Source organism: Glycine max, chromosome 19, assembly GCF_000004515.6.
Source record: "Glycine max cultivar Williams 82 chromosome 19, Glycine_max_v4.0, whole genome shotgun sequence".
Taxonomy (NCBI): domain Eukaryota; kingdom Viridiplantae; phylum Streptophyta; class Magnoliopsida; order Fabales; family Fabaceae; genus Glycine; species Glycine max.
In genome coordinates, this window is record NC_038255.2 from 50,584,289 (window position 1) to 50,603,288 (window position 19,000).

General features: G+C 30.5%; 2 protein-coding genes across 2 annotated transcripts in view; both read right to left on the reverse strand.

The window, feature by feature from the left end:
- LOC100794789 (protein DEFECTIVE IN MERISTEM SILENCING 3) overlaps positions 1 to 1,122 on the reverse strand; it is a 4,589-nt gene extending 3,467 nt beyond the window's left edge. Inside the window, exons 1-2 of the mRNA XM_003554721.4 lie at positions 970 to 1,122; positions 12 to 132 (exon numbers count right to left, since the gene is read on the reverse strand). Of these exons, the coding sequence (XP_003554769.1) occupies positions 12 to 132; positions 970 to 990 (142 nt within the window). The 5' untranslated portion in view covers positions 991 to 1,122. The remainder of the gene's footprint in view (positions 1 to 11; positions 133 to 969) is intronic.
- Positions 1,123 to 9,730: 8,608 nt separating this feature from the next.
- Positions 9,731 to 12,348, reverse strand: LOC100801502 (transcription factor MTB1). The gene has a single exon (XM_003553743.5). It carries the CDS (start codon positions 11,901 to 11,903, stop codon positions 10,044 to 10,046), a length of 1,860 nt encoding a protein of 619 aa, XP_003553791.1. The 5' UTR covers positions 11,904 to 12,348; the 3' UTR covers positions 9,731 to 10,043.
- Between the last annotated feature and the right edge of the window lie 6,652 nt (positions 12,349 to 19,000).

The window sequence follows — 19,000 nt, forward strand, 5'->3', positions numbered from 1 at the left end:
TCTAAACATACCTTGCAAGTCAAATATTGATTCAGCTAATTGATTTGATTGAGAATTAAGAAACTTAAGATTATCTTCATGCTGTTTGATTGTATTCTTACATCTCTCTCTGTTATCATCATTTAGATTCAGCTGAAAAATGACAGACAACAACAAAAATTAAAGGTTTAGTTGGACGAAAAAAATGATATGGAAAATAACTTGAACAAAAAAGTAAAGCAATATTACAATATTTAAGTTCTGTTGTAATATGAAGTCATGAACAACGTTTAGTTCAATCACTACCAGATTCTCAAAAGACTATATTCGGCTATGGGTGATTTATGGGACCTAAAGTACTCAATCAAGTAACAAAATGTGGGACCTGCTGCCTACAACATATGGGTTTTAGCTGTAATAAACTGTAAACAAGCCATTCATTGTTATAAAGACTCCTGTGTATCCTTAACTGGAATCAGGAATATATTCTACGATCAAGTTGAAGTAGATGCTTAAATCATGAAATAAATTGAAGCATCCCTTCTCCCCAAATCAAATCATAGTTAGTATCACCCGCGAAGGTTTAAAAAAACAGTACACTATCATAGTTTTCAGAGTTTTCGCAACTGTAATTGCGGCTCCAATCGGCCACAGCCTTAGGGTTGTTGGAGTTCACAACCATAAATGTGGCCCGATTGGCCGCAACCTCAACATTGTTGGAGTTTTCGCAACTGTAACTGCCACCTCAAGGTTTTTGGAGTTTTCACAGCCATAATTTCAGCCAGATAGAATTTGCTAGACCTGAACAATATATAATGATCTTGGTGCACACCCTTTTTGTGGTAAATTAGTAAGCTATAAACTTTGACAACCAAAAAAGCTAACGCTTCATCCATCTTAAGATTCAGTACTTGCAAATAAAATAAAAAGTGGAATGTAATACACATAGAATAGAAACAAAGGTAAAGTGGTATATGAGAAGGGACTCACCGGGTGGTTGGGTTGAGACATGAGAGAGCCGCGATGTGATCTCTCTGCTATGCTTTCAAGTTTCCCAAATTTCCAAACTTTGCTCTTTTCAATTGTTAAATGCAGAACTACTAAGGTTCTTTATGTGAGATTCAAGTTTCCAAAAAATTGACACTCAATTTTAATTCAATTTTTTTATTTGAATTCACTTTTACATCTTTTTTATTATTTTAAATCACACTTATCCTCACTTCCCAATGCATTGCAGTCAGCAGTGGTAGTTCCGTAATTTCAGTCAACTTCTCTGACATCTGAACCCTACATTTTAATCACTCAAAATCTTAAGTCTTAAATACTCTCTTCTTGTTTTGCGTCACATTTTTTTATATCTAAATACTTTGCTAAATCTTAAGTCATAAAATGTTTTGAAAATCAAAATCAAAGGATAAAAAAATGTTTTTCTTTTATCCTCATAATAAAAAAATGTTTTTCTTTAGTTTTAGAGTTTATTTTTTAATATATATATATATATATACAAAAATTAAAAAAATGAGGAATAAGAATAAATATTCACATTATTACAAACAACATTATTTTTTAAATTTAAATAATGAAACCAATTTATTTTTTGTCTAACATATACGCATCTAATACCTGAATGTCTAATGTTATGATTTCAATTTTAGTTTTGAAAATAAAACTTAAATTTTGATTAGGCCATGACAACTAAATCTAGTTCTACTTTTAATTTTAAAGTGGGAATTCAATTGAACAGTCTCGTGTAGACTACGTCAATTAGGCTCTACTGATTAAAAAAACAAAAACAAAGAGACTACAATTAGTAATGCAGCCAATAATTTACAAAAAGGAAAAATTACTTTTTATAGAAATGTTGTAAGATGGTTTATTAAAATAGTTTAGTGAATTTAAAGATTAACTACTAATAATATAAAATAATTTTACATTATTATTTAATTATCAAGATTTTCGATCTACATAATATTTGTCTTTATAATATGATCATTCGAACTTGGTTTGATTTCCATACAAAAAATATTCAATAATACTATCATTCAATTACAAATAACTAATTTAGTATCCATGTTCGCATGTGTATTAATTTTATAATTTTTTAAATATATTTATCTATTATATTTAAATTAATAAAAAAATATTAATACAAATATATATTAGTGTATATATACACCCTAATAATTAACAATATTAATAGTACACTTTCATTACTTTTAGAATTTTTGAGAGCTTTGTTGCAACTTTATGTACGTCATCAAAAGTCCTGGTATACATAATTTGATCAGTAAACTTTGTTATAAGGCGTTGTTACGTCATATGTGCAAAGCAGTTGTGAGATCCTCCAAACATCTGCAGCTAAGTTTGGATATGATACACTTAGCTGCTTTTAAAAAATACGATTAATAATCCACTTGGGTCAACATGAAGCTCCTGCATGATGTATTTCATTACCTGTTCCCCCAAAACTCTCGATAATCCTTTTCCTGCGACATCCAGCTATGCATATCATCACAAACAATGCCTAATTTTTGCGTGACGGAGGAATTTGTTAAATTAAGAAGGGGATTTAAAGAAAAAAGGGGTATATTTTATTAATGCTGGAAGCTATATGTATTATTTGCCATAGCCGTATGAGGTAACTTGACTCGTTAAATATTGGGCCATCAAACCTTTTTTTCCTCTTCACATCCTCCACTTTTTGTTAGTTATTTTGATAATTTTAAACTTCGGGTCTTATTTCCTGCATTCTTATTATTGTTTTCTGTACTTTTTATTGTATTTTAAAAAGTTTATTTCGAAATGCAGGAAATAATAATAGAAATGTAGGAAACAAATGTGTTAAACTACGCTTCTGTTATAGTTTTATAAGGTAACTTGGCAATATAGGGCTATCAAAACTTTTTTTTTCTTCACACCTTCTACTTCTTTATATTTTTTTAGCTATTTTGATGATTCTAAACTACCCTTCTGTTTACACCTTCTTCTCATGCATGTTGAATTTGTCATACTCGCCTTTTTTCTTTTCCAAACCCTTACCCCTTCTTCTCAATATTGCGAGTCTCTTTCTCCAGTCGTGGTGTCTCATTGCTTTTTTTTTTTTGGAAAAGAGGGGCTAAAGTCCCTAAGAGAGAAATTTATTAAAATTCATGCGGAAAAAAATAAATTCTACATCAGCTAGAGTTGGAAGAAAAATAAAATCTGGCATAAAATAAAAACATTTCCCTTCCCCATCTAAAGGCAAATTGTGCTTGACAAGAGAGTCAGCCACTTGGTTTGCCTCTCTGTATGTCTCGTTGCTTTCTTTCACATCTCTCTGATTTAATGGAAATTATTTTTTGTTGTAAATACAAGACTTTTTTATATGTATTAACTTGTATATTCAACCTTTTGTTTATATAATGTGAATATGATATGTTACGTACACAAAGTACTAATTATTTATTTTTTGAATTTTAGAAAATTTACAATTTTAGTTAGAGAAAGAGAAAACTTAGGATAGCATATCAATAAGAGAAAATAAAGGGATTACAATGACTAAAATGCAATCATGGAAGTTCTTATAACTATAATTTGAGGAGAAATGAAGTTATTCCAAAAATAAATTTAAAGATTAATTTTTCATTTTTATTATTTTTTTTTAAAATACAATGAATTTAATAAGTAATTAATCTTAGTCATTAAATTTTAAAGAAATAAATGATGAAGATAAAAAGTAACTTTATTATTTTTATTGCTCTTTGAACAACTTGATTCATTATCACTTTATAAAACGTTAAATTTATCAAAACAAATACTGCAAGAGGAGTCACAACAATACGTTCTCTAATATATTTCTCATAATAAGTATTTTTTTTATTAAAATTGATTAAAAATACAAAATTATTAGAGAGATTTATTAAATATAATGTGAGAACTAAAACATATTGTGATTTATTTTTTTTAAAATAGTGTATTTTAAAAAACTGTGTTAAAAATATATTTCTAACATTTTTCTGACTATAATAATAGCGCAAACTACAACAAGTTTAAAAGGCCTGGACATAATGACACCATCATGATCATATCTGTTAGGCTAAAAATGCACAAAATCGTCTTCTTGCTAACAATAAATAAAAGGTTCGGACTTGTTGGGCTTCGTCATCAAATAAAATCCTGCAAAGAGTTTTGCTGGGCCATATTTCATTAGACTTGTTTATGTGTTAAGTGTTAGAGGCCTAATTTCTGTAATAAATTGCATTGCAGATCAACGAATTGATTGCACCTCCAATTAGCGAATTCAGATCACGTGAGGGGATCTTTTTTGTTGAAATGCCTGTATTATACTCATATAACAGCTAATATTGCTTAGCCGGAATTATATAGAAAGATATTGGATCCAGGACTTGCCTCATCAACTGCTTCCTTTTGTATCTGATGATCCTTTTTCTGGTTTAATTGAAATCTCTTACATAAAAGAAAATGTTTCGGATCACACGTGAAGCACTTAAAAGTGAGAAAAAAAAAATATAAAGTTACATACATAAACTCTTTTGATCAAAGTGCATCACACTCCTTGAAATATTTTTTTATTGATTAAAATTTATTGAAAATTATAAAAAAAAATATAAGAAAAAACATTAAATAAAACATAGGACCCACAAAATTTTATAATTTCTTATAAATTTCAACAAATAGAATAGAGTATGTTCAAAAGAATATCTTCTTAACATTTTTCATCTAAAAATTAGAAGGAGGTGAAGGGGTTAGCTTCTTTCAAGAAAGAAAACTCTTAACAATAATTTTCAAAAGATTAGAATTATAAAAATATTTTTAGTTTTTCTTATTTTTTTACTTTCAAGAAATAAAAATATTGAAAATGCGTTTTCAAAAGGAAATGTATTTTTAGATTTGCTTAAAATTACATTTTTTGCCACCACGTTTTCATTCTATCTAAAATAAGGTTCCTGGTTTCAACTGAAAATGATATTTTATTGTTTTCAGTTTTTGGTTCGTTTGAGAAAATATTTTCGTTAAAAATGTTTTTAAAAATTCAACCAAACGCATTTCAATCGCCATTTTCTATTTCCAATAAAAATGAAAATAGAAAACGGCCAAACCAAACACTCCTAGAAATTTATTTTAAACTTCCTTAGTTTTTTTTTTTTCAGTGTTATACATTTGAGAGACTAAAATAGTGATCGATTTACTCTTTAATAATATAGGAGCACGAATCTAAAAAAACAATCCTCTTTGGTGTAACATATTCAATCAGATAATTGAATCCCCTTTTTAATTTCATTTTGTTCAAAAAAACAATACTCTTTGGTTTCATAAAAGAACTAAATATGGGCAGTTTTTAATCCGATGGAGTAACATATTTGAGATCATATACAGTTTCTTTTTATTTCAAATTGTTCTCAGTGCCAAATCTATTTTGAAGCTCATGCTCATAAGAAGATTTTTTTTAAAAAGAAAATGTACAGATTGGGGGTATTTATCATTGAGCTAAAAAAAAACTAGATAAATACATTACAAGAAAAATGACATATTTCTATAAATACTTTTGCTCACAGACATAAATTAGTATAGATAAAAATAAAAAATATTTTTACTTACAACTAATTAATGTAGATAAAACTGAAAGACTTATACATAATATAGCACTTAAAAATGACTTATAATGACACTAGTTTTAAAATCTAAAGTATTTGATAAGTATTAAAAAAATTAAAAACTATTTTTATCTTTTTGTTTTTAACCTAAAACTATCTTAGGGAAAAGAAGAGTGAAGTTGGCTTTAGTAATATGCTATTTTATCTGTTTACAATTACAAGGTGAATAAATAAACAATAACTCGATGTTAAGGAGCACCTTGAAATCTTAAACAGGTGTTTGGAAATATTTATAATAAATGATTAAATAATTTTAATTTGTTTAATTATTATTTTTCTATATTTCCAGTTAGATTAAGATTCATCATAGACAATTTTTTTTAATATCTACGTATAGACATGTCAACATAGAATACAAACATAATTTTTTGATATGACAAGTAAAACTCACGTGTTCAATCCCATTCATTTAATAGAGAAATTCATTAAAAAAGAGATAAACACATGAAATTTGTGAGATCTATTAATGAACCTCTCCGGTTACCTTCCATTGCCGTAACCGGAGAGGATATTTTTCCAAAACTCACCTATAAATGGTTGATGAGGAGGTGCTCGGCAATTAATTTTGACAATGATATTTTTCCTACACATAAGATGGATGAAACTTGAGAGAGAATGAGAGATAATAACATAAAGGAAAATAAGAAATTAATTGGTGGGTTAGGTACTTTAGGTTAGGGGCAACTCTGATGCTACGTAAACCTTGTGCTGAGCGTTATATTAGGTCTAAAAATATCGAAAAATGAGAAGCACATGCGAGTTTATTTCTCGTTTAACTCATGATATAATTGGTATATAGACTATAGTGTTGTGGATAATTTGAACTCTAATTATTTTGAGTCTCTAGAGTCTAGACCAGTGGTAGGCTTGAATTAACCATTAAATTTGTACCAACTATACAACCAAAATGGACGCGACAAACAAATGTGTGGTTTTCCTGAGTACCTTATCAGGTCAAGCATGCCCACTTCCTTCCTCATATGGAATTGAGCAGTTCTTAGTTGATATTTTTCTCTTTACATGGATCCCAATATTGCTTTCGGCCTTAATGTCGATATGCATATGCACCATCACACGCAACAAAAAAAAAAAAGGACATATTTTGATAAGTTGGGCTTGAGCAGTGACCACCACCACACATGTCATGTTTGGTATTAGACAAAACGATCCCCACATCCCATCCTCAGAATTAGTCCTTTAGCACCCCCAAAGAGAAAGGACAAGGATGCTTTAAACATTGGAGATTAGGATTTTCATCCAGACAATCCAAAGTGGAATAAAGGGTATGTAGGTGCGAGTTATGGGCAACGGCAGTTAAAGACCCCCAATTCCCCAAAGAACCAAGTTCGGTGTCAGTGCCTTTTGGACTCTGCTTTTCATCCCATTTTCAGTTTCATGTACATAATAAATAATATCAATATGCACGTTCGAGCCCGTGTCCTTATCCCTAGGACCAATTGTATTTTTTATGCAAAAGATTGATAATATGAAAAGTTATAATTACAATATTCATTGAGGAACTTCTTGCATGCCAAAATTTAAATTGAATGACAGTTCACTCCACAACTATATATATATATATATATAGAACGGGAAAGGGAGATGAAAGAGTGTTTTATTGTGAAAGAAAAGAACATTCAATATTATTGTTCGATTAAAATAAATAATTTAGATTAAAATATTTATTTAAAATTTCATTTACATCATCAAATTTCTACAGATTCAAGCATAAATTAAATTTCTAAAAGAATTAGTGTTACAATTACTATCATTAAATGACTGGTATGGTCACCGAGGTCATAATTACTGCACCACTACCATGATATCCTTGAAGAAAAGTATAACACTAATTCTGTTTAGTCTCATGTTGCATAGTATGCTACTATGCTATACGCACATAAATCTTATATAAGCAGGGAATTCAATTTCTTCATTTGCTACGGTGCAAATTCTAATATTTTCTACAAGTTATAACAAAGAGAGCACAACAGTGAAGTGCATTGCCAGTGAGGGATTAACCCTATGTTTGGAACGAGGAAAATAGAGTAAAGAGAAAAAAAATTGAATTAGAAAAAAAACAAAAGAAAAGAAAATTAAATTTTTATTTTTACAAGTCAATTTCTTTTCTTTTTATTTTCTCTTAATCCAAACAAAAAAATATACTGTTATTTGTAATTTTTTTCTTCATCTTATCAAACACTGAATAAGACACTAAGGAAGAGAACTCTTGAAGGAAATAACGCATCATCACTCAAATAAGAAAATGTTAATATTTTATTGATAATTAATAAATAATATAATACAAAATACATATATCTAGTTAAAATTGACTTATTCAATTTTCAATTCATGCAACCCGAGGCTTAATCTGACTATCTCGGGTTATGTAAAAATAAATACTACCTGAATTAATATTTTACTTTTGTTTAATTTCATTTTGATCAAATTCACTAGGTTAAGGTTAATTAATGGAAATTAAGTTCAAGATAAAAGATTAATCTTTTATAAATACTCAACTATTTAAAATTATAGTATAAATAAAAATATAATCTTTATATTCAAAATATTTATTTATTATAAATTTTAATTATAATATAATTTATATGTTTAAAAATATTTATCTATTAAAAATTTAATTATTTAAAAATATTTATCATATACTAATTACCATAACAATTTTCATGAAAAAATATTTAAATTCAAAGGGTTTATTTTTTATTTAGAAATACAAAGAATTTATTTGAATAAATTTTTCTATAATCACTGGCAGTAAAAAAAACTATCCAAATATCTCATGAAATACTGCACATTGTAGCACAGGAAATACTGCACATTGTAGCACGAGTACCCAACCACGGGAAAGAAACAGACGCAACTTTGATGCGACATGGGTTTTTTGGGGATTTCACTTTTACAGTTTTACCCTTCTGCCTCAGGCTGTGTATGGTCCTCATAATTATTTTTTCCAATTTTATCTTTATTTTTAAGTAAATTAATCATTTTTATCACTTAACAGATATGTTAATGAATGAATAAATTTGTGACATCTTTCTTGATTTTAGATATTAAAATTTAAATTTTTATTTTTTTAAGAATAAATTTATATTCAGAAATAAAAACAATTATTTCTGTTTTTTTTTTCAAAGTTCTAACTTTCAATCACTTAAAAAAGGAAACGCATGCAGCACATAATTGTTGTCATCGCAGAACTCATTAGTTGAAAGGACCTTAGCACGTGAACGTTTTCCACAATTTCAAATTTCAAAATAGGACATCACGCGTATAATGCATTGCAGGACCACTCAAGTCTCAATACATTGCATTGCTAGTATTCTTATTTTTGCAGAACGGTCTTTTTGTTTTCGTTTATTTTATTTCCTGCATGACCCTGGGAATATCAATTAATAAAAATATATAGGACAAGTTTAGCTTCCCTATTTTATTTCTAAACAGCCTTTTAGCCTAATGTTCTTTTCTGCATGAATTAGAGATACCTCAATTTCTCATAGAAAGGTGGTAAAATATCAAAGGAAACGGTCAAGAATTTAAGAGCAGTACCAATACTTTACTTCCTTTTCATGTGCACCAAAGATTGGGCCTCATTCTGTTGCAGATAAAGCGGAGGGGAAGGAAACATAATACTAACAGAAAGAAATTAAGTGGTACTTGTACCAGAAAATGCAATCCACTCACAGTTTGCAGATGTGTCCATTTTCTTATCTCTACACTAGTCAAACAAGTAACGAAAACTCACCTTTCTCTTTGCAGTCCATGAGAAAAATTATGTCCAAGCTCATTCAATTGCCATTGCAAAATATATATATATATATATATATATATATATATAATTTCTCCGGTAGGATTTTCTATATTATTATCACAAGTTAGTCCTCGTGCAATCTGCACGGACGAGAAAAACTCTATCCACCAAACCGACAAAAACAGAACCAAAACTCCAAAGAAGCATACTTTGCAAGGGGGAAAAACACCTCACTTCTTAAAATATACAAAAAAAAAAAAATAGATTTACAATTATGTCTCTGAAAGGAAGAGCACAACTATATCACAAAAATTTCAAATAACAAAAGTAGCAAAAATTAAGAATTCTTTTCTCTTTCCTCTTATGCACAGAACAAGACATAGGAAAAAACAAGGACTTGAAAGACATGACATCAAGACATAAACTCTTTAACCATAACAACTAGATTGGTTAAACTAAATAAAACAATTGACATTGCAGAAACAATATTTCCGGTGTGTATACACTATAGACAAACATAAATTGGCTGCTGCCTACATGGTTAATGGAAACTATTTATTCTACTACTCTAGTTCCGAATGCTTTTCTTTTAAGATCCTCCGTGGTGTAACAAAAAAATTCTGAGGAAGCTTTTAGAAATTGGTATTTCTCTACGTATGGACTATGCTGACTGCAATTCCCTTGCTATCCAACTGTGACAATGGCTGCAATGAGTTGGATTCTGTTGGAGAAAAAACAGCAATCAACTTGTCCTTTGTGAGCTGTTCAGGTCCTTGGGACTTAATTACAAATGTGTGAAAAATGGTATCATTTGCAGCAGCAAGTTTAGACTCTACAACACTGATCTGTGCTTCGTTAAATGTTTGGATTACTTTTGAAACAGGGTGACTGTCAAGAGGGCAGCTCACCTTTACAATGACCTCATCTTGAAAAGCTTGAATATCCACATCAGGAGCTTTTTTCTCCTGATTTTCCAATCTCAACTTAGCTTCCAAGACTGATCCATCATTTGAAGTGCTTCCAAATCTCTCTTTTTCAGCTTCCATGATCCTGACTTTAGCCTGAAGCTCGTTGATATAAGCAATGGCATCTCCCAGCAATGAAGCCTTATCCATCTTGGAGATGTTAGGCACCACAGATCTCAACGCATAGAAGCGTTGGTTGAGCTTCTCGCGTCTTTGCCTCTCCGCCTCCACATGATTGAGGGGCGCTTCCCTTCCATTGGCAGGCTTCCTTCCCCGCTTCCTGGGCTTCCTTTCATCGGCAAAACTGGGTTGTTGCTCCTCCCTGCAAGAGGCCTCAACATCAGAAAGCTCCAATTCACCGACGACCGGTCTCGCTGAAGAAGGCCTGGAAGTGGCTCCGGTAAAGTCAATTTGCATTTGCACCTGCCTTTGAGGTCTGAAATCCTGTTTCCCAACATTAGCCAGCTCTGCGAGGACACTACTCGTGGGGGCCCTAGGAGCAAAAATCTCAAGGGGACCAGGCTGCCTCAGATCCGAATTCACTGCCCAACTCGAAACATGAAGACTATTACCCCGCACATTCGGAAAACTAACGTTGTTGTGGAGATTGTTCCCATTGGGGTCGGGGTGGCCATGGCCTGGCCAAGGCCTATTATCCTCCATTTTTCTAACTGCAAGTTTCTCTCTGAAATGCGTCCGATTTCCAATTGTGTTGACAAAAACCTTGGGAATCGAAACTCCTCCATCTACCTTATTAGCATCCCCAATTGCCAAACCAGGGAAAACAGCATTCCCACCGGTGCTCACACTCACCCCTTGGTATGAAGGAGACTGCGTGGAGAACACAGATTTAACAGCCTGCAAGAGTTCAAAACTCTCGGGTAACATTCTGACAGAACCCAACTCCACCACTCCCATATCAGTAGGGACCAAAACAATAGTCTGAATTCCCGCAGAGCTAGCCAAGGAAGAACGCACGCAGTAATCAGACACAGATTTGAGCCACAAATGCTTCCCGGACGCGAAGCACTTACCTGGGCCACCATGGCCGCGAGGGAAAGAAAAGTACATGGAAGCAAGAAAGAACATCTCGGTGTCGGTGACGTGGTCGAGGCCAAAAGCGTAATTGTCCTCATCCTCGCCCCCGAACGTGGTGTGCAGCTTCTGCAGCACCCTCTTCCGCATCCTCTGCTGCATCTCCTCGTCCACGCGAAGAAGCCTCAGTGTTCCTCTTCCCAAAGAACCCTCTTCTTCCTCGCTGGGTTCCCTGCAGCACCCGTCTCCCCAACCCAGAACCCAGTCACCGGATTTGGAATGCGAGAGCTGCCAGAAAATGGAGTAGTTCCAACTGAAATTGGAGACATTGGGACGCTCCACCAGATCCGAGAGCTTGTTCTGCAGCCCCTCCTCACTCCCAACCGCCATTAAAACACTCTCATTCGACAACCAGTTTGCCATTAGAAACTCCAAAGCTCGACCACCCAGAACAGCCCCAAGCATGGCCTTGTCCTCATCGTCCCACACCACGCCCGCGTCAAGCTTCATCTCCTAAGCAAAGAAAAAACAAGTATCTCTGTCTGTTTATTTTTTCAGCACCAACCAACCCCTACTACTAGTAACTGAAATGCAACTTTTTCTCCGCTTCCATCTCATGAAGTCAGGTAGTATCAGATCTAGCGAGAAAATTGTAACATAACAGCCTAACAGTGAGAACTGAGAGTGGAAGGAAACAAAAGGAGGTGTGTCGCGAATGAAAACTGAAGCAAGGGAGGGAGAGAGAGAGAAATGAAAGGTGCAGGTTACACTCTACAACTTCTAACGTTAAACCATGGTTAGCTCAACCTAGCTTTGAGGCTTTACCAGAGTTAGTCGGCAACAATTATCGTGCCTTTCCTCTCCTCCGCTTTTTATTTTATTTTATTGAAATATTTATATTATTTGGTTATGGAAGAAAGCAAAAGGAAAAAGAATAAAAATTGACCTTTAAAAATAAAAATATTTTCTTTTAATTCCAAATTTAATTTTTTTTTCCTTCCATCATTTTAAACATACTGTAAATATGTAACAAAATAATACCGTAAATAAAATTCATTGTAAAAATAATTTGTAAATATTTGATAGTATATGAACTTGTACACTTATAAGACATGACATTGTGTACTCAATTTGGATTTTTTAAAAAATTAAAACTTTTTTTATGTCTAATCAATATTCAATGAAGATTTTTAAATAAGATAAATTTTTTTAATAATAATTAATTAAAATCTTAATTATATATATAAACATCTTATTGTTCACCAGTTATTAACAAATCTTGATTGAAAATTGTACGACAGTTGTAAAAGTTTAACAAGTTCTAAAAGAATTTAACAGATTTGATGGGTTATTTTGTAGAAGTGATTTTGTGTGTCTTTTTAATTATATATATAAACATCAAATACATTAAATAATCTTAATCAAACTCTTTTGAGACTTTTCTAGTCTCTCATTCTAAACTATTTTTTTTCAGCACACGTAGTTTTCTTTCTCTCTTCCTTGAAGCTGGTAACACTAATAGAATAATTGATCATCTAGTTTTTTCAATCCTATACGTTTAGGTGTGGAGGTTTCCACTAAAAGTCAAGCAGTCATAAGGAAAGTAAATATAAGCGTGGAGGAGTTCTAGCTCGATTGGGAACAATCATGCCAAAGTTTTAGAAGACCTTTTAGAGGCACTAAGAGACTATTGTGTCAATTTTGAAAAAAATAAATTCTAACTTAATGGAAAAAAAAGAAAAAGAAATAGAGAAAAGAAAAGTAATATTTGGGATGCTATAAGTTAAAAGAGATCCTGAATTTAGATACAGAACTCATTTATGGTGGGTGATTTGCTTAATATTAGTGCATGGAAGTTTAGTAGTATAAGATTAGATATGTGAAGCAACACCATATAGCATGATGTATAAAAAAAAATTATATTGGTTTTATTTTTCTTATAATTTTTTTTTATTCAGTCTTATAATTTTAATTTTTTTAAAAATTCATCAAATCATTTACAATCTTATAAATTTATAAAGAAAATTCAAACCTTATGAATTAATGTGATATAAATTTATTAAAATCCAAACTACAAAATCTTAATCATAAGAGCCTTTTTAAAAATATCTTAAAAATTATTACATTCACACAAAGATTTTTAAAATTCATATGATTTTTTTATACCAAAATAGTCTTTTAGAATTTTAATCTCGTGTTTAAAAGGCATAATTATATTTAATTATAGAATATCATGTCATATTAATATATTTTTGTAAAACTTAAAATAACCTATTTTGGTAAAATATAAGCAATTATCTAATATTCTTTGTGAAGTTTTATAAACTTTGGCTATTTTTTATATTTTTTCTCATTTTTAAAAAACCAAACATATGGTTGTAAATTTTAGACGATATTTGGTTTAGATGTGAGAAATAGAATAGATAAAAATAAAAGAAAAATAATTTGAAAAAAAAAAGAAATAGAATAAATAAAATGATATGTTATTTTGTTTGATTACGAGAAATATGTGAGAAATTATGTTTTTTAAAAATAAAAAACAAATTTTTGATATAAAAAAATCATTTTTTACCGTCAGTTAAGACAAATTTTACAAACTTAATCATCTTCTAAATCGTTAATATCAAACAGCTGGCCCTTAATTCCGTCTAGAGCCTATTATTTCCGTCTGCCAAAACAAACACGGCCTAAGAGGAACGGGTATTATCTACTTATCTTTCATCCGTTCTCCCACTTTTCCTCATGGTCTGTTACTATTGTACGTTGTAAAGCATACATGTGAAACTTTTCTCTTATTTATTTGGTTAACTTAGCGGATTAGTGCATCATTAATTTAATCGGTAGGTAAATAATTGGTTCATTATATATTAAAAATTTAAAATTATACATATACTTCTTTTTTTATATATATAATTAATATTATATGAGTAAGAAAAATTTATTTATATTTCAAAATTTAAAATAATAATTAACAATAATGAGTATCAAAATAATATTATAGAGATGATTTATTTCTTTTAAAATTAATTGGGTCGGATAGTCCAATTAAGATTTATTCTAAATCAATTACGTGATTAATTCAATAATAAACTTGATCTAATTTGATCACTAACTTTCACGGATCAAACCAAACAGAATTTTACTAAGTGTTGTTTGCGATTTGCAAACCTTAAAAGAACACACAATCAAACTCTTAAAATCATTAATTTATCGATTCATGATGTCGAAAGTTATACAAAAGAGATTCCCAGGAAATTATAGGGGTTTTGATTTCTTTTAACATTTGTAGCCAAATATATTATAGACACAAAACTCACAAGGCGGTCCTAATTTGAGTGGAACATAAGGCTAACGAAAGCTAAAAGTGATCCAAAACAGGAGTTGTTGGTCTTTAATATTTAATTGCAATACACTTTTGTTCTTGGAGTTGAGTATTGAAGCAGTTTTATCTTGATGGAGACCCGCATTGACACTTGCTTTTTTATTTTTTGATAAAATTGACTCTTGCTTTTGAAACTTAAAGAGTTAAAAAATATTAAATGTTTGTTTATATAAGCTTATGAATTTTATTTATAAATTCTGATGGTCTTAATTATACAAAAGTAAACCATATTTAAACTTTTGTTTATCTCAAAATTAAATTATATTACTTCTCTCTTCTTATTTATATGACTAAATTTAAAGTTAATATTTTTTTTATAAGACTCAATATATTATTCTGTTGATCCCAAATAATTATCATATTATACAGATAAATAAAAATAATAAGTAATAAATAAGAGAGAACAATAATTTTACAAAATTAATCTTTTATCATGATTAAATTATTTTTAAATTTTATAGTTCATCATTAACATATAAAGAATATAAGTAAAAAAGTAATTAATGATAGATTAAAAAGCAAAATTATAATTATTTTGGAATAATTTTTTTTCTCTCCAATAATTATAATGTATAGGAGACAGCAGGTCCTTTCTATTAATTATTTTGATTAAAGTATCATTAATTAAATAAGAGAAAGGTTGTATGAATATACATTAGAAGACAAACATTAATAACAATGATATTTTTAAAAATATATATTCCTATGAATTTAGAGTAAATTTTATTATAAATCATTAAATTAATATTTTTTAATCTTTATTAATTAGATAATTAGTTATTATAAATAGAAATAAAGATAATATTAAAAGTTATATTAAATATTGCTACTATAATATAAATATATTAATAGCACTCCTTAATGTTTTCTCTTAAAATACATTAATCATACATTGTGTAACACGTTGATTTGTTATGAACGAGAATCTTCAAAGTAACTAACTAATTGCATGTGGAGTGGCATTTGCTAGGTTTAGGCGCGTGTCATTCCTGAAATTATCGTTAGTCGTTTCTGTGTCGTTTTGATAAATTTAACGCCATTTTTTTTATACAAATGGGTGGGTGCTTTGCATACACTCAACCAAACATAGATGAATAGTTACTTCGTCTTTTATTTAAAGTTAAAGAATTAATCTAAATTTAGAATCAATTTTAAATATATTTTACATATTTAATTTTATATTAAAAAATTAGAATTAATTATGAATTTATAATTGATTTTAACTTAAAAAAATTTAAGTAATTTTACTTTTAATTTATTTTATAATAAAATATTTTAAATTAATTTTATTAAAATAATTACATTTAATTTTACCGGCGTCCATCACTTATATTATTTAGTGTGAATTTTTCAACAATGAAAACACATATAGTATGTTTGATATAAAGGAGAAAAATAATATTATACTTTTTTTAAACTCACTTTTTACAATGTATTGTAATTCAAAAAAAATCTTACATATTCATTCTTTTTATTTTCATTCTCTAAACCAAATACACGCATAATACTAAGAATGGAATTTGAAAAAATACATACTAAAAATTTCTGAAAAAAAAAACTGATTCGAAGAAATAAAGATATTTTTATCTAACATACTTGACGCACTCGCTAATGATGAATACTAGATCAATTAAAAAGAAGAAAAAAAGATATTTTTAAGGAGCATGCTTGGCGCACTGGCGAGTTATTGACAAAATTCACATGTGATTTGGGCAGCTACTGGATAAAGGCTTTGATTGCATCACGACGAGCACGAGTAACGTGCCTCTTCTTCTTCAAAAAGATTATCCCACGCGTTGGTGGCGCGTGAAAAGGATCCACGAGTCATTGTCATTGATGACGCAGAGTAAGCTGAAAACGAACACGTTTGGCTCCCATCACACGCGTTCCACGTGCCCTATGAAGTGGATGAAGCACGTGAAGTGCATTTAAGCATTTGGCTCCTTTCAATGGAAGAAAATATTACTATAATGTGCATTCAACTTCCTTCCCTTCGCAATGCCCAGGAATTATTTTCTACAGTACTACTTTTTAAATTATTAAAGACTTAATTATGCTATAAAATATATATTGGAAATATGTTCTCATATATTATTATGTCATTAATGCACATTTTATAAATATCTTACATTCAATTTTTTCTTCTTTTTGGAAAAATAAAATACATAAATTTTAAGAGACTCATAACCCAATCTATGGTACTGTACACAACACGAAAAAACATAAATGAATGTTTGCCAGAAGTCAACAGTGATATCTAATTTAGCAACGGACTCAACACTTAAGATGTTTGCATTGGACGGAAGAGGTCATCGTGCTGCATAATAATTTGTTTATCTAAATTTATCTTGTGTTACTAAGAGATTTTAACTTATTGATTAAGTAATGTGTGTGAATTATAAATTTTTTATACATGTGTTTGATTCTTATCAATATAAAAAAATAATTTTATTTTGTGATTGTTTAGAAACCCAGATGCGAATTATGTGGGCTTAACTTGGTGCGGCTATTAGATAAGGGGGTGATTGAATTGAAGTATGACTGTTATTCTTGCCTTGTCTTGATTGGGATATTATGTGTTGTTTGGGATAAAGTAGTATTATACTATTATCCTTCTCTCTTTTTTTTTTTTTTTTTTTTTTGATGGTTACCAATTGCTTTAAGTTAGAGCTATGAGAGTATCTGAATAATAACAAAAAAAAGAGTTACCGGAGTATAGACAATTACTTCTTGCACTTCCCTAATTGCTTTTGCACCTAATTTGAAATGTAAGATTACATTCAGGAAAGGTGTTTCCAGAATGTAAATGTTTACATTTTGGAAATAATTTTTCAAAATGTAATTTTACATTCTGGATGAGGTGATCCAAAAACTTAAAAAGGTGCAAAAAGGAAAATTAAGGTGCAAGAAATAACTGCCCAGAGTTTATATATTATCCTGGACATTGGACCTGGTACATGCATAGCCCCCAGTTGTAAACTCGGTCTTAGAGAACTGAAATGGGTCAAACCCCCTATGCAACACGAAAATATGTTTTAGATGGGCATTGAAACTTGAAACTTGTAGCAAACTCGGCCTTTGACAAGATCGTTTATGAAACGAATCGCAACAAACTAAAGGTTTGGATTAAGCCACAAAGTAAATCGAGGAACTACTTACAAAGTGTCATAGATTCCAGATCACCCACGCCATCATATTCAGGCCCTGCCATAATTTTTACAAAGAAACACACTATCATTTTAGTCCCAGTAATTGTAGAACATTATTATAATAGTTCTTGAAATTAGAAAAATGAATAAAAATTAAAGAATAATTCATCAGGCCTTACGCTAGATTTGTTCAAATTCCCTCTATGGCTTCATCTGTGATTATTAAGATGAACTCATCATCAACTATCTAATTTATTATTTAGGTAATGTTCTGCTATGGGTTTCTTATATCATAGAGATGACCTAGTCCAGCGCATTCAGATGAAGTGTAATAATGTCTAACGTGTTTGTCCTAGGTTAAAGTGAGGGCATTTTATCCTATCAACTATCTGCACCCCCCTCTCCAATATTCATGGGTTGAGACATTATGACATATGCAAATGTTACTTCATAGTCCGAGGATTTTGGCATGTGATTATGTATGTGTCAATCTTATGATGCACACACAAAGCGCAAAGAGACTAAATATGTGTTAGATCATATTAAGATTCAACCTAGAGGGTACAAATAGAATTTGACCACACAAGATTTTTATCTTTTTGTTATCTTTGATCATTTGATCCATAGAGGCTCAAAATCTTTCATGTTTTGTGATTGTCTGGAGTCCCAAATGTTCCATATGTGGGGTTAACTTGATGTGGCTATTAAATCAAGGGTAATTACACTATCATAGTATATTAGGTTACTAACTCGTTTTCTTTAGGAAAGTTAGAGTCGTCAGAGTATATTTTGAACAAGGCCTATTTTATGTGGCCTTGAATTTAAGTAGGTTGGCGTACATTGGGGACACTGGACCTTGTAAATGCACGGCCCCCAGTTAAGAGCCTTGGTCTTAGGGCACTGAAATGGATCCAACCATGAGATGGGCTTGGAGTGCAACCCACCCATTGAGCCTCATACGTTTAGAAAAGCGTTATAAGATCACTTTGCAAGACCTACCCGGTGGCAGGGAGTACAAGATTTAACATGTATATGCTTCAGTTCATGCAGGATATAAAATGCTCACCATTCTTGAT